The sequence below is a fragment of the Natator depressus genome, chromosome 1, assembly GCF_965152275.1.
Source record: "Natator depressus isolate rNatDep1 chromosome 1, rNatDep2.hap1, whole genome shotgun sequence".
Lineage (NCBI taxonomy): Eukaryota > Metazoa > Chordata > Testudines > Cheloniidae > Natator > Natator depressus.
Genome location: NC_134234.1, coordinates 286349735 through 286370062, shown reverse-complemented (window position 1 = coordinate 286370062; position 20328 = coordinate 286349735). Strand labels below are relative to the sequence as shown.

The following is a 20328-nucleotide window of genomic DNA, read 5'->3' as shown; positions in this document are numbered from 1 at the left end:
CTTGTGGCACCTTAGAGACTATCCAATTTATTTGAGCATAACATAAGCTTTCGTGAGCTACAGCTCACTTCATCAGATGCATACTGTGGAAAGTGTAGAAGATCTCTTTATACACACAAAGCATGAAAAAATACCTCCCCCCACCCCACTCTCCTGGGGGGTGGGGGTAGGTATTTTTTTCATGCTTTGTGTGTATAAAGAGATCTTCTACACTTTCCACAGTATGCATCCGATGAAGTGAGCTGTAGCTCACGAAAGCTTATGCTCAAATAAATCTGTTAGTCTCTAAGGTGCCACAAGTACTCCTTTTCTTTTTGCGAATACAGACTAACAGGGCTGTTACTCTGAAAAAAGTTCATGTCAGGTACAGAGCCTCCCCCCGCTGCCCGGTGTAGAATTGGCTCAACCCGGAACTCGGCCCGGCGGCCGCAGGCAGGGGCGGGAGCTGCGAGCCGCCCTGCATGGCTAGGCGGCAGCTGGGGCGGGCGGCGGCCCCGAGGGATGGAGCTCCTGGAGATAGACTTGGAGGGCGGGAGCTCCTGGGAACCCGCGGCAGGCGCGGGGAGCCCCGGCCCGCAGCGCCAGGGCGCTAGGGGCAGGGGCGGCAGCAGCGCGGACAGCCTGGCCGAGGAGGAGGAAGAGGAGGATCCTGCGGGCAGGTACCGCAGCACCTCGTCCCTGGTGAGCGGCCTCCTGACGGAGCTGTATAGCTGCGGGGGCCGCGCCCGGCACCGGGACAGCGTGGACAGCTCCACCGAGGCGTCCGCGGGCTCCGATGTTTTCCCCGGGGGCAGAGGCAGCAGCGCCGAGTCCCGCTTCCTCCAGGAGCTGCAGCAGCGGCCGAGCCAGCGGCACCAGATCGAGTATCTGGGCCAGAAAGGTAAAGGCACCGGGACGGACCGCCCGCACCCACCTCCGCCCTGCCCAGCCACCCCGCTGGCACCGGGAGTCTCCCGCCCCCGCGCCCGCTTTCCACCCTTCCTGGCCACCGCGAGTCTCCTGCCCTGCAGGCCAACCTCCGCCTTGCCCAGCCACCCCACCAGCATTGGGGGCATCCTGGCCCTCACCCCAACCTTATCCCTACCTAGCCACCTCACCTGCTCTGGCAGTACCCTGCCCTGGCTCCCATCTCCACCCTGCCTGGCCACCCCAAGGCGCCATGAGTCTCCCGCCTCCTGTCCCTATCTCTGCCCTGCCCGGGCACCCCAAGGCACTGGGTGTTTCCTGCCCTTTGCCCCCATTTCCGCTCTGCCCGGCCACCCCGCCGTACTGGGAGTACCCTGCTCCGTGGCTCCACCTCATGTTGGTCGGCCACCTAGGGCTGGATTAACCTCTTTTGGGCCCCCATGTAGTTGTTATGGGCCCCTACCGAGTGTGGGCCCAGCACGATGGCACCATTGGTGCCACAGTAAATATGGTACTGCTGGGATGTGGATGAAAACATTTATTTAAAAACAAAATAAGATATCTGAGCCATGCTTGATTGAGACCTCCACTCAGTTCATAGAGAACAAACTGGGCTAGCATCAATATACCCAGAATATTCCTGAATTTGGTTTACTTGTCTGGGAGGGGGTTGTTTGTTAGTTTTGCCTTTTGTGTTTAAACACTTGGGGCCTGCTTGGGGATCTGAATACAAGTGTTTAATTTTCACATTTATGAGCCATATTAAGCCTGGATGTAGCAGTCAGTGGAGTTGCACCTGCATCTTTGCACCACCACCTCCCTCCACCCAAAGTTATGTTTCGTAAATACATTTTTTTTAAAGCTGGATTTTCTACTTTGGTACAATAATGTTTTAAAAAACTTTAAAAAAACTCTTATTTTCTTTAGCCTATTTCTCCCTTTGCCTCACCATCTCTCATGACTTTAAGTGAAACAGTAAAGTTACTGGGGTGGAGTGTGGGGAGGAAAATTGTGGGGGAGAAGTTTCTGGGCATTCCCACTGGCAGGGGGCGGCAGCCAGCCCTGCTGTCACTGCCCCCCCTGCCATCCCGGCCCTGAGGGCCACTGACAACCAGCCTACCCCACGCCACCCTGCATGGTGTCCAAAGACATACACACACCCCAGGCACAAAGCTGCAGGGTCAAGATGGTGCCCAGGAGCCCATGGCTGGGTATCTGGGTTGCCAGGGGGCCGCACACTGGGAGTCACAGCACTGCTGCCACCCCAGGAGAGCGGGGAAGACTCGGGGGTGGAAGGGCCGAGCCAGGAGTCTCTACCCTGTGCCCCATAGGGAGGGCGACATGGCGGGTTCAGCGCCTCAGCACTGGGAACCCTCTCCCTGCACCGTTTCCTTTTTTTTTTTGGTCCACTCTGCTGCCACTCTCTTCAACTGGGGCAGCAGCTCACAGCATGGTGCGGGGCATTATGGGGCTACTAGTGTAGCTGGTGACGCAGATCCAAGGGCCCCAGTGGAAGGCAGCGGCACGCGAACTACAACTCCCCACGCACCTTGCAGCACATTGCTTGCCAGTGGCTTGGCTGGATTAACCATTTGTGGGCTTCCAAGTTGTTGTTATGGGCCCCTTCCAAGTGTGGGTCTGGCACCACTGGCGCCATTGTAAACCCGGTACTGTGGCCACCCCACAGCAGTAGGAGTCTCCTGCCCTGCAGCCCAACCTCAGCCCTGCCCAGCCACCAGAACATCCTGTCCTTCACCCCAACCTTATTCCTACCCAGCCACCCTGTTGGCACCGGCAGTACCCTGCCCTGACCCCCACCTCATGTTGCCTTTTCCACCCCACCATCACTGGGGGTATCCTGCACCACACCCACATCTCATCCTTGCCCGGCCACCCCATCAGCACTGAGTATCCTTCTCCCCATGCCAGCCTCATTCCTGCCCAGCCCTCCCACTGCCACCTGCACGTCAAACCCATTCCTGCAAACAGAATAAAGTCCAGGCCCGCAACATGTATACATGACCCTATTAAAGCAGCAGTTTCATAAAGCTGAAAACAATTGTGAGCCCAATCAGCTGGGAGAGTGGATTTAATCAGAAAAATGTGAACTATAATTGGGAATCTTTTAAGAACATCTTACTATATGCTCCAAAAAACACACTCTCACAATTGAAGAAGAAGCTGTGCTGGTTTTAAAAAAAAAAAAATCTGGTTTAGAGGGGAAGTGAAAGTAGCTATACATTTTTTAAAAATGTAACAAATGGAAGATAGGGGAAATTCATGATAATGGATATGAATCAGAACTTAGGAATTGTAGAAAATTGATAAGGGAAGCAAAGGGACACAAGGAGAACTATATGGCCAGCTGAGTTAAGGACAATAAGAAGGAGTTTTTTAAATATGTTAGGAACAAAAAGAACCCTGACACTTGTATTGGTCCATTACTAGATGAAAATGGTAGAATTATCAATAATAATGCAGAAAAGGCAGAAGTGTTCAGTAAATATTTCTGTTCTGTATTTGGAGAAAACACAGATGATATAGTCTCATCATATAGTGATAACACTCTTTCCGTTTCACTAGTATCTCTGGAGCATGTTAAACAAAAGCTACTAAAGTTAAACATGTTTAAATCAGCAGGTCCAGTTATTTTGCATCCAAGACTTTAAAAAGAGCTGGCTGAGGAGCTTGCTGGACCATTAATGCTGATTTTCAATAAGACTTTGAGTTTTGGGGAAGTTCTACAAGACTGGAAGAAAGCTAATTTTGTGCCATATTTTAAAAAGGGTAAACAAGAAGATCCAGGTAATTTTAGACCTGTCAGCTTGATGTCGATTCTTGGCAAGATAATGGACCGGCTTATACAGGTCTCCATTAATAAAGAATTAAAGGGGAGTAAAGTAATTAATGAAAGTCCAACATGGGTTTATGAAAAATGGATTCTGTCAGACTAACTAGGTATTTCTTTTGATGACATTGCAAGTTTGATTGATGAACTTTGCAAGTACTGTTGATGTAATATATGTAGACTTCTGCAAGTCATTTGACTTGGTAGCACATGACATTTTGATTAAAAAACCTAGAATGATATAAAATTATGGTACACATAAAAAGTGGCTAATTGATACATCTTAAAATGTGATTGTAAACAGGAAATAGTCATCAAGACGGTATGTATGTAGTGGGGTCCCACAGGGATTGGTTCTTCGCTGTACATAATTTAACATTTTTATTAGTGACCTGGAAGAAAACATAAAATCATCGCTGATAAATTTTGCAAAAGACCTGAAAATTGGGAGAGTGGTAAATAGTGAAGAGGAGAGGTCACTGTTTCAGAACGATCTGAATCACTTGGTAAACTAGGTGCAAGCAAACACTATGCGATTTAATGGAGCTGAATGTAAATGTATTGCATATAGAAACAAAGAATGTAGGCTATATTTACAGGATTGGGGATTTTATCCTGGGGAGCAGTGTCTCTAAAAAAGATTTGGGGGTTGCGGTGGACAATAGGTTGAAGATGAGCTCCCAGTGTTACACTGTGGCCAAAATAGCTAATGTGATCCTCAGAGACATACAGGAGAATCTTGATTAGAAGTAGAGAGGTTTTTTCACCTCTGTATTTGGTCCTGGTATGACTGCTGTTGGAATACTGTGTGAGTTCTGGTGTCCACAGTTCAAGAAGGATGTGATTAAATTGGAGAGGGTTCAGAGAAGAGCTACGAGAATGATTAAAGGATTAGAAAACCTGCCTTACAGTGATAGACTCAATGAGCTCAATATATTTAGCTTGAGGAGTGACTTGATTGCAATCTTGAAGTATTTATATGGGGAGCAAATATTTAATAATGAGCTCTTCAATCTAGCATGATCCAATGGCTGGAAGTTGAAGCTAGACAAATTCAGAATTGGAAATAACGTGCAAATTTTTAACAGTGAGGATAATTAACTATTGGTACAATTTCCTTAGGGTTATGGTGGATTCTCCATCCCTGACCATTTTTAAATCAAGATTGGATATTTTTTATGAAAACTATGCTCTAGGATAGTTAGGGAGCAGTTCTATGGCCTGTGTGATACAGGAGGTCAGAGTAGAAGATCACAATGGTCCCTTTTGGCCTTCGAATCTGAATTCCTGCCCCACTGGTATGGGGAGCATCCTGCCCCACCACTCCATTGGCACAAAGAGTATCCTACCCTGCACCCCAACCTGAACCCTTGGGTCAAATTGGCAGAGACCCTGGAGGTTTTTCACTTTCCTCTGCAGCATGGGGCACGGGTCACAGGGCACTTGCGGGTTTAAAGTAGTGTAAATGGTGGATGCTCTATAACTTAAAGTCTTTAAATCATGATTTGAGAACATCAGTAACTCAGCTAGAGGTTAGGGGTCTATTACAGGAGTGGGTGGATGAGGTTCTGTGGCCTTCAGTGTGCAGGAGGTCAGACTAGATGATTATGATCGTTCCTTCTGACCTTAAAGTCTATGAGTCTATCCCTGTGTAGCCACTCTACTAGCACTGGGAGTGTCCTGATCTGCACCCTACACTCATCCCTGGCCAGCCACCAACATGGGGATTACATTGCTCCAAAATTATCCACAACTTCAGAGGGAGTAACCTATTCTGTCCATTGCCCCCAGCCTCTTCCCTGCCCACTGTACAACCCCTTCCCTGATCTGCGTCAAACTCTTCCTTGTACAGAGGCACAGTGATTATATCACTCAAATCCTTCACGTTTGCTTATGGATGACACCTTCTTTGATCCTGCCTCCTTTCCCTCCACTCCCATCTCCTCCTCTCTATTATCTTGGACTTATTTCTCCACCCACCTCTTCACCTTCTCTGCCTTTGCAAGTGTTACCTTTTCCTCCATCTGCACAAAAGTTACCTCTCCAGCCTCCCCCCGCCCCTGCCAAAACAAACAAATCAACAAACCAGAATGGTTTTCCTTCCCATCTACACAGCTGTTTCTCCTCTCTGAGAAACTGCCCCTTCCTCCACCTGCATAACTCCTGGGAAAGGAGGGTGGGATAATCAGGATTTTATCAAAATATTCAGTGCTTGAATGATGATAATGTCAGGTGCAGCCTGAGTGTGTTGGGCCATTATTTTCAGTTAAACGTGTTCATATTTTTTCTGGAATCTGTCTCACAAAACATGGGTTCCAGATTTTTTTCTTTATGAAATTACTTAAATCTCAAATAGTGACCAGCTGTCACTTGTTCCTGAAAGATTTGTTGACCTTAACGTTGCCAGATAGAGGGCGCCTTCAGGAAACCGGTTTTGTGAATTTACTTAGCTCTGTGTGACCTTATGCACAATTTCTATAGTTTTAAACTAGCGAAGCATAATAACTCTGTAAACTTGGTCATGCATTACAGATTCCACATTATTAAAGGTAGTCAGTATTTGGGTCACTTTTTTATTTCTGACGAAGTTTTTGACATGTTAGCTTATTTGGAAATAAATTGAGTCGGGGGGGGGAATTTTAAATGTAAAAAGTAAACAAAGCTGTTACAGCATTTGTCTTACACTTTGGAAAACTTGAACTCAGACAATAGCAAAATGAACCTATCCAAGAATGCTCATGAAAAGTAAGCAACCGTGACACTAGATATTAAGGAAAGGAGGACTATACACAGGCCTCTTGTCTCCTGATGTTAAATCAATCTTGTTGTTGACATGGAAAAAACCAGGAAGTGAAACCTGCCAATTTCTTCAAATCTGTGCAAAAAGCTTTTTGCTTCTGTATCTGGCCTGTTAAGGTGGTATTGCTCCATCTGATTTTATGGATGGTAATCTCAGTCTCTAGTGGAAACTTGCAATTTCAACATACTATTAGTTCAGTCTAGAATATATTTAATGAACCAAAACTTGTCAGGGTTTGCATGAGTGTAACTGTAACTTAGTGAATGGCTCTGATACACAAGAAAGAATAAAATCAAGCTCACTCCCTCTGTTGATTCTACATGGTAACCAGAGTAAAAAAATTAATTATTACTCCTAAGTCCATGAACGTGGTTCTGAATACATACAGGGATCAGATCTATGAATAAGAACATTCCAGTTTTCCATACACTGTTTTCAGAGAGAACCATATTTTAAGGCATACATGTAACAGCTAGTAACTGTTATAATAACTGTAATAACTAGTAGGTATTTTTGGCTACATCTGTCACAATAAGCACAAATTTATAAATCAGAAAAATTAAAATTCTGCCCTTATACAGTGTGTGCAAGTTAATTATTGACTTTGGCCCTGCTCCTGAAAGCACTTATGCATATGAATAGTCCCATCCAATAAAGCTACTATCATTAGAAAAGCTACATATGTAAATATCTGCAGCAATGGGTCCTTGGAGTGGCTGCTATAGCAGTTACCATAGATGACTCACTCAACTCAAGTCATATGTGTTTCAGGCTGGACTGTAATAATTTTGTGTTCTGCTTATTGACAGATGCTGATGAACTGGCAACTATAGTACGAGAACTGAATTACAGAATTTGTGTTCAGTCAGCAAAGCTGCTTCGTCATCTGAAGCAGAAAGATAGGCTTTTACATAAAGTGCAGAAGAACTGTGATATTGTCACAGCCTGTTTGCAGGCTGTTTCCCAGAAACGCCGTAAGTACTGTTTTGTGTATGTGTGCATTAGTTGTGAGCAGTTTATTTAATTAATATGGCAGTATTTCGATTAAACCCTTGAATTTCATAGCATGAGACTTCTAAACAAGTTCTAAAATCAAGAAGCTAGTTTATGCTATTAGATTCATGTACCTAGTTCCCATTGAAGTCAATGGGAGTTGCATGTGAATCAGTTAAAAAGAATTGGTCCAAATAATTGATAAGATATGCTATAATATTCCAAGATGTATGCATTGAAGAAGTTCTCTCTCTCACAAAGTACGCTCTGTAATGCTTTTTCAACTTTAGCATAGGGGAAACATGTTGATTCTGCTTGCTGTGTTTAATTGTAAACTTTTGTATGGCTGGGGGGAGATAGTAAGTGCCATTATTTTCTCTTCAGTAGTAACTGTGTGGTGTATGTATGTTTTTCGTTCCAGAGTAGTATTACTAGTATGCCATTTCTTTACGAAGTGGATTCAGAACTATAGATATTGTTAGGAAGCTTGAATATCAACATCTGTCATTTATGCCAGGGTTTCAAAATAGGAGCTGTGGGGAAGAAGAGAAATGTTGCTTTCTGAGTGTTAGTTTTTTTCTCTGACTAAACAGAATATTTTTGTATTTAATTTTTGATCATTGTCGAAAGGCACTAAACTACTTTCAGTAGGTTCTTTTACAGTGAAACTGTAAAATGTCATATCTAAAACCATGTCATACCTTTAGAAAGGATATATGAAAATTACCTAACATTCAGTCTTATTTTTTTATTAACACGCAGCGTGACAGGTACAGTAAATGTTCAGGTAAAGTAAATATAAGCATGACCACTTACAAAAATGCCTGCAACAGCTTTGAGGTGCATGTAAAAGGTTTATTTTAAAAACTTACTGTAGTGACATATATGCTAATGTGGTGTAGTTAAGGGTTTGTCTGGTTCTATTGTAAAATTAGATCTTTGAGCGTTTATAAATGTTGATGTGCTCTACATGAAATTTAGCAAACGAGTTCTCAGTCGATATATAGTACTTAAAATACATGTTCTTCCTCTAATCTCTCCTTTTTCCCCAGAAAAATTTTCAAGGCCTCAATTCTGTAAATGCTTCAGCACAAACATAACTTTAACCTTGTGAGTAGTCGCAAGATTGGGTCCTAAATTCTGACAGTGAAATCCTGGCCACAGTGAAGTCAATGGCAAAACTCCCATTGATTTTACTAGATTCAGGATTTTTCACCCTAAGTGTAAAAGAACTGTGAATCTTTGTTTTAGATGTTTTTGTTTTTATTCATACTATTGGAAAGTGGCACCTTTGTTTGAAAGAAAACAAACTAGCTATCCCTGAGAAAGCAATTTCAGTTTTGAAATGTGCAGTTATTGTTTAACAGCTGTGTGTGTGTGTGTGTGTGTGTATGTTTGAAGTCTGGTTACAGGCATGCAGTATATCTAGGGCCCTACCAAATTCACAGTCCATTTTGATCAATTTCACGGTCAGAGGATTTTAAAAATCGTACATTTCATGATTTCAGCTATTTTTAAATCTGAAATGTCAAGGTATTGTAATTGTAGGGGTCCTCACCCAAAAAACAGTTGTGTGTGGGGAGGGTCGCAAGGTTATTGTAGGTGGGGGTTGTGGTACTGCTACCCTTACTTCTGCACTGGTGCAGGCGGTGACGTTGTCTGCAGAGCTGGGCAGCTGGAGAGCTGCGGCTGCTGGCCGGGAGCCTAGCTTTGAATGCAGAGCAGCCTCCAGCAGCAGTGCAGAAGTAAGGATGGCATGGTATAGTATTGCTATCCTTACTTCTGCACTGCTGCCTGCAGAGATGGGCCCTCAGTAGCCACCACTCTCCGGCCACCCAGCTCTGAAGGCAGCAGCGCAGAAATAACAGTGGCATGGTATAGCATTGCCACCCTTACTTCTGGGCTGCTGCTGCCGGAGTGCTGCCTTCAGAACTGGGCTCCCGGCCAACAGCCGCCACTCTCTGGCCCCCAGCTCTGAAGGCAGTGCAGAAGTAAGGGTGGCAATACCATGATCCCCCTAAAATAACCTCGCAACCCCCCTGCAACTCCCTTTTGGGTCAGGACCCTCAATTTGAGAAACGCTGGTCTCCCCTGTGAAATCTGTATAGTATGGGATAAAAGCACACAAAAGACCAGATTTCACGGCGGGGGGACCAGATTTCACGGTCCGTGACACGTTTTTCATGGCGGTGAATTTGGTAGGGCCCTAAGTATAGCTCTTTAAATTAGGCTTTTATATTTAGTAAAAGTTGTTTAACATTGTGGTAGACATCTAGATACACACACAAAAATCAGGAAGTTCAAATGTATCCCAAAGCAACTGTAATTTAGTCAATTTGTACATTTAGGATGTAATCCAGCACTCACTGAAGTCAGTGGAAAGATTCCTGTTGGCTTTAGTGGGCTCTTGATCAGGTCCACAAAGTGTTAATTTTTATGCCTTAATGTAAAAATACTAACACCATATATGTACAGAATTACATTTGCTGTGGGAATACAACTTTGAATGTTCTGACATTTGTGCATCTAAAATCTCAGAAATGTTATGGCATTAACATAGATTTTTCCGCTTGTCTTCAATTTTTAAAAAGACTTTTTAGAATGCATTGTGATGACATTGAAATAAATGCATAATATGAAATAATCAAAATTTAACTGAATTTATTTTAGTGTATAGCGCTCCAGCTATACACACGCTCATGAATGCATATTTTGTCTATGTGCCTCAGGACCTATTAAAAATATTAGTAGAAATCACTGGACATAGTACATTATTGTACTAGAAGCATAACTTATTTTTGAAACTCATCAAAAGTTCTTGTAATTGAAAGCCAAGTGCATAGCAAGTTCAAATGTTGTTTCTAATGGACACTGAATTTCTTTTTCAACTACATTTTTAAATATCCAGTTTCTGATAGAAGAACCAATAATTATTTTAAAAGTATCTAAAGAAAAATGTTGGTAAGCATCACAAAAGATTTACTATAAAAATGTATTCTTGGAATGTTTTTGTTATGGGCAGTAAAGCTTTCTAATGTCCTGCTCCATATTAGTATTGCAGTGTCTTGTATTACTAATGTTTGTGTCAAGAACTCATTAAGGCAAATTGGGCAAACCACATTGCTCTCTAAAAAATGTCTAAAAAGATTTTCTTAGTGACAGGCTAAAAAATTGTTTGGAAACATAAGTTAAGTCATTTAAAATATTGCCTAAACCTACTTATTTATACAATGGTGCCGTGTCTGGTGTACAAAGTTTCACACTATGTTTGTGCTATATTTAAAAAAAAATGCTGCACACAACAGCCCTGAAATTTGCATCTAAAGCTAAGAATCCAGTCTTAATTTGCCTGTGATGTTCAGATGCTCAGTGGCCCCCTCCCACATATAATAATAGATCAAATGCAAACAAGTACCGTGGTGAAATAGTTAATGGTAGTGATTCTGCCTCAATTCCGAGCTTTGTTTACGTGATATAATTCAAACCCTTAACTGAACATGGTAATCAAATTCATCCCTTATGCAACTCCACTTAATCAGTGGAGTTATATGACAGGGATAAATTTGGCCTATTATTTTGTGGCTAACCATACTATACACTTGTCTATTCCTCTGCAGTGAATAAACTGTCAAAACCTTTTACAATGATCATTTAAATTCTAAGTGATAACATAAGAGTTTAAAATTTAAAACGTTTATTATACCATGCAGATAACTACTGGATGGATCAAATACTGAGCGGGATTCACTCTCAGGTCTCTGCTGGAATTCATTAAATATTTGAAGTGTGGTCTTCTGGCAGCTTTAGAGGCTCATGACTGACTTTATTATTCCAGGGCCATCAAGAATCCAGTACAATGCACATAATAGTAACTTCTTTGGTAGTAAAAAGAACTAATAGAACAAGTGTGGAGGAATGAACTGTCATCATGCATGTTGCAACACTGGATTCTAACAGAATGCACTTCATATACTTAGACATTTTGTATGTTGATATGAACATTTGTCATTGGCAGATGAAATGCATTTGTAGAATGAAATGCATTGTGGTCACAAGTAGACACTGCTATAAAATATAAAATGCATTGCAGAATGAAATGCATTTTGATTAGAAGTATACATTGCCAGGGTTCTGTTAGACCGTGGATAAATGCTAAGAACAGTACACCATGTTGGAGTTTTAATTTGAAATAATTAGTGGTTGACTACCTTTATTTCAATGGAATCTGTTTGGGGGAAAAAATCTTAAGGGGTAAGTCAGTGGGATAGAATGCCATAGTGGTCTCCTGATGCCAGATATTTTTTCCAAGCAGACACTTACCTGTAATTTAGTAACTTTATTGTATTTATTTGGTATAGTAGGAATGATGCTGGGGCATTGTAGATGTCCATTAGGGATGAACTACTTCGGGTCCACATTTGGTGTGTGCACGAAAGTGCCATAAGCAAACAATGCTTGCTTAATCACAAAGAATACTATATTTATATCAATCTGGGATTGTAGAATAGAATTCAATAAAGAATAAATGAAGGGGCATGTGTCTGTGTCACATATCTGAAATTAGAAAATTGCCGAATATTATGTTAGCAGTTCTCATTCAGAGAATGTGTAAGGGTGACACCTTTTTTTCTGTAATGAGATTACATAAACTTTTTGGTTGCTTTCTTGACAGTATGCTTGTTTCACCTATTAAATTTCCTTTCTGAGTGGCCAAAGTGTAAACCAGAGTTTCTTGAATCGACAAATTTTAACCCCATATTCTTTTTTTTTTTTTAAAGAGATGTTTGAGTGGCTTAATTTTATTTCCATTTAACTTTTATTTGTAAATAAAGGGTTAGCCATCTATCAGTTAGGTTTCCACACATTTAATTTGGTTTCCTAATAGGGATGTTTAAAACTAAAATTATTGCATAAACTGGATTGAAATTTATGTCAAAGGAGTGAGTAGTAACATTTTCTAGTATTTTTCCCTTTGAAGCAATATACTTTCTTAGCAGAACCAGATGAATGAAATTTCCTTTCTGTGAACATTTTTATGAGATTTAATAGGGAATAAAATTATTCATGAAGTTACAAACTTTTCTTTTGATATGTTTTAAAAAGATATTTAATATTTTCTGTTGTAATGCCTTTTTAGAAACTTAAAAATAAACTATTTTATCAATGTTGCAAACATTGTTTCCTGCAGAGTTCCATTAAAGACACAATAAATGTGTTAATTTTTCAGGTTTTTTTCCCCCCTTCTCCTGGTTTCCTATCCAGCCTCCTCTGTCAAGTATTGAACTGTTGAGCCAGCAGGGGGAGCTAGAATATTTTATTTCATGCACAAGTGAAGACTTAAAGGTGGTGGTATTTTTCATTTTTCATAGATTCATAGATATTTAGGTCAGAAGGGACCATTATGATCATCTAGTCTGACCTCCTGCACAACGCAGGCCACAGAATTTCACCCACCACTCCTACAAAAAAAAAAACCTCACACCTATATCTGTGCTATTGAAGTCCTCAAATCATAAAGACTTCAAGGAGCAGAGCATCCTCCAGCAAGTGACCCGTGCCCCATGCTGCAGAGGAAGGCGAAAAGCCTCCAGGGCCTCTTCCAATCTGCCCTGGAGGAAAATTCCTTCCTGACCCCAAATATGGCGATCAGTTAAACCCTGAGCATATGGGCAAGATTCACCAGCCAGATACTACAGAAAATTCTTTCCTGGGTAACTCAGATCCCACCCCATCTAATATCCCATCACAGGCCATTGGGCCTATTTACCATGAATATTTAATTACCAAAACCATGTTATCCCATCATACCATCTCCTCCATAAACTGATTGAGTTTAATCTTAAAGCCAGATAGATCTTTTGCCCCCACTGCTTCCCTTGGAAGGCTATTCCAAAACTTCACTCCTCTGATGGTTAGAAACCTTCATCTAATTTCAAGTCTAAACTTCCTGGTGGCCAGTTTATATCCATTTGTTCTTGTGTCCACATTGGTACTGAGCTTAAATAATTCCTCTCCCTCTCCTGTATTTATCCCTCTGATATATTTATAGAGAGCAATCATATCTCCCCTCAACCTTCTTTTAGTTAGGCTAAACAAGCCAAGCTCCTTGAGTCTCCTTTCATAAGACAAGTTTTCCATTCCTCGGATCATCCTAGTAGCCTTTCTCTGTACCTGTTCCAGTTTGAATTCATCCTTCTTAAACATGGGAGACCAGAACTGCACACAGTATTCCAGGTGAGGTCTCACCAGTGCCTTGTATAACGGTACTAAAACCTCCTTATCCCTCCTGGAAATACCTCTCCTGATGCATCCCAAGACCGCATTAGCTTTTTGTTTTCTTTTGTTTTTTCGCCCAATTACAATGATGGCTATATTGTCCCTCCTTTTTGTTTTTGTTTTTCTTTTCAAAGGATTCAGAAATGACTTGCAATATGGCATTTCTTAGATTTGTCTGAAATATGTGACCAGACATGAACCTCATTGATAAGTATTAGGCACAGATTGAGATTTTTAATTTGTATTCATGGAGAGTGTATTTGGCTCCAGAAATAAGATATAAAACAGGTATAAAAATAATAGAAAAATGTCTTTAAATTTATAGCTGACACTGGTGAATTCACACACACATAACCTCCCACGGCCCACTTGTTCTCAGTCCTAGTCTCCCTCTCCAACCCCCCGCCCCCAACTCCTTATCCAGTGTCTGTGTTTCCCTTAGTGGCTCCCTGTCTCCTTCTCCCCACCACACCCCAGCTCCCAATCCTAGTCTTCCTGCCCAGTCAGTCCCAGTCTTCAGCTTCTAACTGCCAGTCACAGTTTCTTTATCCCCTCTGCCCAGTCACAGTCTTACCAAGCTGCATGTCCTAATCTTCTCCTTTCCCATTCTCACTGTTCTGGGTCATGTCTTCTCTCCATTAGAGTCAGACAGATTTTTCCTCCATACTGCCCATGTATCAGTAGAGAGGTCATTGAGAGCAGTGGAGAGAGAGGCTCCCTGCTCTCAGTTCTGGTGTCTGGCATCACCCTGCCCTGGGAAAGTCTGGCTTCACCCTACAGTCCTGGTTTGGAGCATGCTGAGTTGCTCTTTGGGGGTGGCTGAGTTAGAAGCCTTTGGGGGTGGAAAAAATCTGTTTGCATGTGCTTAGTACAGACTTCTTTGGGTTTAGTAGCTAAAAATCTCCAAAGAGTTCATCCCCACTGAGCATGTTCCATCCCCCACTGTTTCTAGTGCTGACTGGATTGTGCATGTTCAGCGCGGCTGCTGACTTATTCCCTAGCTTCTGTTTGCCAGAAGCTGGGATTGGTTGACAGGGCATGGGTCACTTGATGATAACCTGTCTGTTCATTCCCTTTGGGGCGCCTGCCATTGGCCTCTGTCAGAGGACAGGATACTGGGCTTGATGGACCTTTGGTCTGACCCAGTATGGCCGTTCTTATGTTCTTAGAAATTCTGGATTTCAGTGGTGAACATATTAAACTATATGGATACACAATGGTTTCTTCATCTGCTGACTTGCAGTATTAGTAATCTCTTTGAGTTTGATTTAAACTGATATAAAGCCACCATATACTGGAATCATTTTAGTGTATAGGAGTTTATTATGTGTTATTGCAGGAAACATTTGATACCATGAGTAGAGGAAAGGATTGTGCCTATGCTGCCTGTTTTCCACTAGTAAATTCTCTCTCATAATATATATTTATCTCCCTGCTATACATTCCCTGGGGACTTCTAAGAAAATTGTGAAAGACCCACTTGAGATGGCAATTGCATAGGTGCCTGGCTGGGTGGTTTTTAAAAGGTACATCATCAGCTTAGAAAGGACAGTTCGATATGCATTTTTTAAACCTACATTTACTATAAATGACAAAGCAGGGACACTTTTTTTTCTTTCCCAGTTTTGTTTATCTTTCACACATAGCACCAGACGAGAGCAAAACACTTGGGGAAATAAAGACAAACATGGTTTGTCAAATTAATAGATTTACAGAGACACTCAAAGGTAACTGTATATTTTTTTAAATAGCTAGATTTAAATAGGAGTCTCTTGATGATTTATCTGTTTTTAAATGTCTATCTTTGGTAGTTCTATATTCACACAAAACGATCCTAAAAGAACATTATTATGGTTGCAAAGTCAAGCACTCAAAATTATGACATGCCAGAATTAAGGTTGCCTGTGCAACCTTAATTCAGCTCCCTTGTGTGTGTGCATTATGATACAGTCCTTTATTACATAATTACATACTATTTCTTTCCACAGGCCCATACCTCATTCAATGCACAGGACTGACATTTAATGAGCAGCTATTCAATATTTTGTTTTCTTCTCATTGTTCGATGAGACCACAGGCCTTGTTGACTGCACAATATTCAAACGTGCTCAGCATATAAACATATTAATTTTTTGGGGAGATTTTCTATGGCACTCATCATATCTGAGTGTTTCATAAACATGAATGAATTTATTTTGACAACACCCTTGTGAAGTGAGGAGGTGGTACTGTCCCCATTTTACAGATGGGAGCTGGGGCACAGAGTGATTAAGGTCAAGAGTATCTCACTAATTTTGTGTGCCCAATTTAAGACACTTAGTACTTGATTTTTTTCAGAGCACTTAGCATTATATAGTACAAAGAACAATTCCCATTTCCTTCCCTTCTCTGTGAGGAGGAACCTGTACTCAATGACTGTTGCTCCCTATGCAGGTTGGGCCTACAAGAAATCTGGGTCTCCATTGTTGTAGGCTAGTGGCTGATATAAAATGAGGGTTTAAACACTTGTTTAAATATGTTCCTGCCTCTTCATTGAAGAAAGAGAAGTGTCTGCAAAAGGCCTGGTCTACACTCCAGCAATAGGTTGATGTAAAACAGCTTACGTCGACCTAATTATGTCAGTGTACACCCTGCAGCCTTGCTCCTACTGATATAAGTGCCATGCTACACCAACATAATAGTTTCACCTTCACAAGAGGTGGAGGGCTTATGTCATTGTAGTTTGGGCGACACCATGTCCCTATAGACACTGCGTTACTTACATCTGTGGGCTGTCATTCTTAGTCTTAGTCACCGCTGGAGCCTTGAAATTGACAAGAAAGCTGGCTCCCTAGTCGGGCTGCCACTCAGGCTTGGGCTGTCACTCAGGCTCAATCTGCTTCCCAGGCTCCTCCCTCCCCACAGAGAGCCCTGCTGCCCCCCCCAGGTCCTGGCTCCCTGCTTGCAGCTGGGTTGCAGCCTGGGCTCTCAGCTCCGTGCCCCCCACTGGGAGTATGGTAGCTGACTGGACTCTGGGTGCAGTTTTCCCCGCCAGGAGTCTGGCTGCCCCCCCACCCCTCCGGGCTCTCGGCTCCCCAGTCCCCACTTGGAGTATAGCTGAGCCCAGTGGGAAGCTCCATACCCAGAGTCCAATTGGCTGCTGTGCTCCTTGCAGGGAGCTGAGAACCGGGGAGGAGGTGGGGGGTGCTTCCCATTCCTGGCAGGGAGTGGGGAGCCAGGTTGCCGGCAGGGAGCTGCACGCAGTGCTGGGTGCCCTGGTTCTCAGCCTCCCATGCTGTCCCTGTTAAGTTGGTAGAAACGCTCCTGGTGAGGACACGCATCACTAATGAAAAAGCAATGTGGACATCAACCACCGCAGTAATTTCTGCGGTGGCTGTTAGTCAACCTAACATAGGTCAACTTAAGTTTATAGTGTAGACAAGCCCTTTGAAATCTAAGATTACTCCCAAGGGAATTCTTTGTCACTGCGTGTGTGCAGAATTCATGTCCCCTGCAGATTTCTTTGCTTCCCTGCAGAAAAATGACTTTCTGACAGGGAAGCAAAGGGAAGCTGCAAGAGCAGTCATGCACCACTCCCTAGCTGCGCACGTACATCGTTTCAGGCATCTGGAGCAGCCGGCAGAGAGGTAAATCACTGCAGGGCTGGGGATACCCCAGCCAGTGGCTCCTACCCTGAGCTGATAGTCAGGATCAGCTGATTGCCTCCAGCCTAGCCGAGACTGAATAGGACAGGATTTCCTCTTTCCCTGCAAGGAGTGGCTGGGGCTGTGTCAGACCCACCCCCAGAAACCTTCCTCAGCTGCAGGAAGCTCAGCATCCTCCCTTGCTTTCTGCCCCCATCGCTCCTCAGCTGCGGGGGGAGGGGTCACTGTCTGGGGAGCTGCTTCCCCATCCACCCAACACTCGTGCATCCGGACCTCCCATACCCAGATACCCCCACCAAGCCTCACACCATACTCCCAGAACCCCCCTAGCCCTCCATACCCAAACCCCACCCCACTGAACCTCAACCCCTGCAATTGGAGCCCCCTGCACCTGAACCCACCACCTCCAGACCCCCACCCCTGCATCCAGAACACCTCCCACTGAGCACCCTGCACTCAAACCCTGAGCCCACAACCTGCACCACCCTGAGCCCACATATCCTGATCCCCACACCACTGACCCCCAGTTGGCTGCACCCAGACCCTCACCCCACCAAGTCCCACTCCCCCAGCACCCAGACCCCCCTACTGAGACCCCCACACCCAGACCCCTCCACTGAGCCCCAAGCCCTTTCACCTGGAAGCCCCAGCAGAGTCCCATTGCCCCTGCACCTGGAACCCCCCCAATGAGCCTCTGTGCATCCAGATCTCTCCCCCCCCCCAGACCCTCCACTGAGTTGCCTGCACCCAGATTGTCCCACTCAGAATTCTCTCGCCCCACACCTGGATCCCCCCACACTGAGCCCCTCCACACTTAGATCCTGCCTGGTTGAGGCTGCCTGCCTTGCACCTGGTGCAGAGGGGCAGGGCCCCAGGGTGTTTCTGGGGCAGGCCCAGGTCTCGTGCTGTATCAGGGTAGGGTGCAGCCTCATGACTGAGTCCATGTCCCAGGGGTGGGGAGGCTGCAGGGTGATCTCCCGCTTTCATGCAGCCAGTGCCTGTGTTCCCCACTGCCATCCTGGAGCCTCTGCATTTATTTATTGACAAATAAAACTTGCAGAATTTTAAAATATTGTGTGCATAATTTTTAATTTTTTTGGCCAGAATGCCCTCAGGAGTATAAAATCATGATGTCTTTCTCTTGCTGTTTCCTCCACAAACGTGAGTTAAAGATTAGTAGTATGCGTCTAACTTGTCTTTAGGTGTCCAAGTGAGCGTGAAGCAGATCACTCACTTTGAAAAATACCCCTTATTGTCTATGGGTTTGGTTAATGGACTTCAAAACGAACACACGCAGTTCTGATGTGTGAAATAAAGCAAATTCTCTATAGTAACTTTTAACAGAAACAAATTAATTGAACTATTCAAGAATATGTTCTCGTCTGATGCAATTATAGTAGACTGTTTGGTTGTTACAGAAGTTGATCTCTGATGAGGCATCATCAAATGATTCAACTGGTTAAGTGTGTCTGACCTTTCTCTCTCTCTCTCCATTTGTATCTGTCTATTCAGTCAAATTACTATTACCTGCGCTTCAAAGGCATTATGAATTTCATATCTTAGATACTGTGTCCTTTAAAAATACAGACATAACTAATGTTGAGTGTGCGTGGTTCTCTTCTGTCTCAATGACTGGTGGTTATTCTAATTCTTTTTGATCTTCTGTCCTGCATGTGGGTCTATGAAGAATGGGGAATAGAAAGAATCATACACCTCACATACAGAACAAATCATATTTAGTTGTTTTGTTATTTGACTGGTATTGGGGATGGGCTATCATGATTGCTGTTTGCTCTTACTCTTTTTTTCCCCCTCCTTTGGATTTCAGGATTGGTTGCCTCTTTGTAATAAAAAATGAAAATGGAATGTTGTTACACTCCTATGCTTTTAATTAGTCTCTCTCAATAGCAAACACTTGGTTTCTCTCCATGGAGTGAAGTTAACCCTGGTACAGAGGGATGGTCAAGGCACTCAGCACCACTTTAAGATTTGCATTGGGGCTGCTTGAGGCTGAGCTCGGAGGGCTTTAAATAAGTCATATATGGCCACTACTGGGCTTCTTCATCCCCTGAATGCTATGGAGAGAGTTTCTATGTCCCCACATGGGTTGGCAAGGAGTGGAGTGCTGGGGCAGCCACAGATAGGGGACCACAGAAATCTATATTTAAGCAGATCTAGTGGTCCCAAACATACTGCACTTGGCAACTGTAAGTACTTGTCTATAGGCTGTAGTTCTGCTCTCTGTACCTGTGTTGGGGGTGGTAGATTTCATCTTTGGATCCAACCCCTGTATTGGGTCCAGTTACTCAAACTGTATGTGGATGAAGTGAATGTAACTGTTTGTGCAAAATATTTAATGAAGCTAAAGTAACACCCAACGTTATCTAGCATAGAAGCTAGTACTGAATTGTGCAGTAGTTAAAAATAGTAAGGAAAAAACGTTTGAAAAGAGACCACTGCTATAACAGACACAGAACTGTAAAATAAAATGCCATTGGAGTATTATATTTCCTTAACCAGTGGCTATAGCTATCCCAGACTTCAGGGAACTTGAAAGCACGTTTTGTTAACCAGTTCTATTGTGGTTAGAGCCTGGGCTCCTGGGATGAGAAGCGAGCTTTGTATATTATATTCCTTTGACACCAGGCAGAAGGTACTGTAATTGAAACACAAAATAGGTGTTATGGTAACTCTGTTGCCAAGGGGACTATCAACAGCACCCTTACACCATTATTCCTTGTATAGCTGTTCATGGGGAAGTGTTGCAGTGAACAGCTGCTTGTTATATTTATAACACTTGACAATGTAAATTATGCTGGGAATGCTAAATATCTCTGTTAGTGGGAGAGGGAAGAGAAAGA

General features: G+C 43.2%; 1 protein-coding gene across 2 annotated transcripts in view; it reads left to right on the top strand.

Moving 5' to 3' along the window:
• The first annotated feature begins 482 nt into the window (after positions 1–482).
• TBC1D30 (TBC1 domain family member 30) overlaps positions 483–20328 on the top strand; it is an 85145-nt gene continuing 65299 nt past the window's right edge. Inside the window, exons 1-2 of one of the 2 annotated variants that reach the window (XM_074942109.1) lie at positions 483–880; positions 7364–7528. In XM_074942109.1, coding sequence (XP_074798210.1) covers positions 502–880; positions 7364–7528 — 544 coding nt within the window. In that variant the 5' untranslated portion in view covers positions 483–501. The remainder of the gene's footprint in view (positions 881–7363; positions 7529–20328) is intronic. The other variant, XM_074942110.1, reaches the window with a different exon arrangement.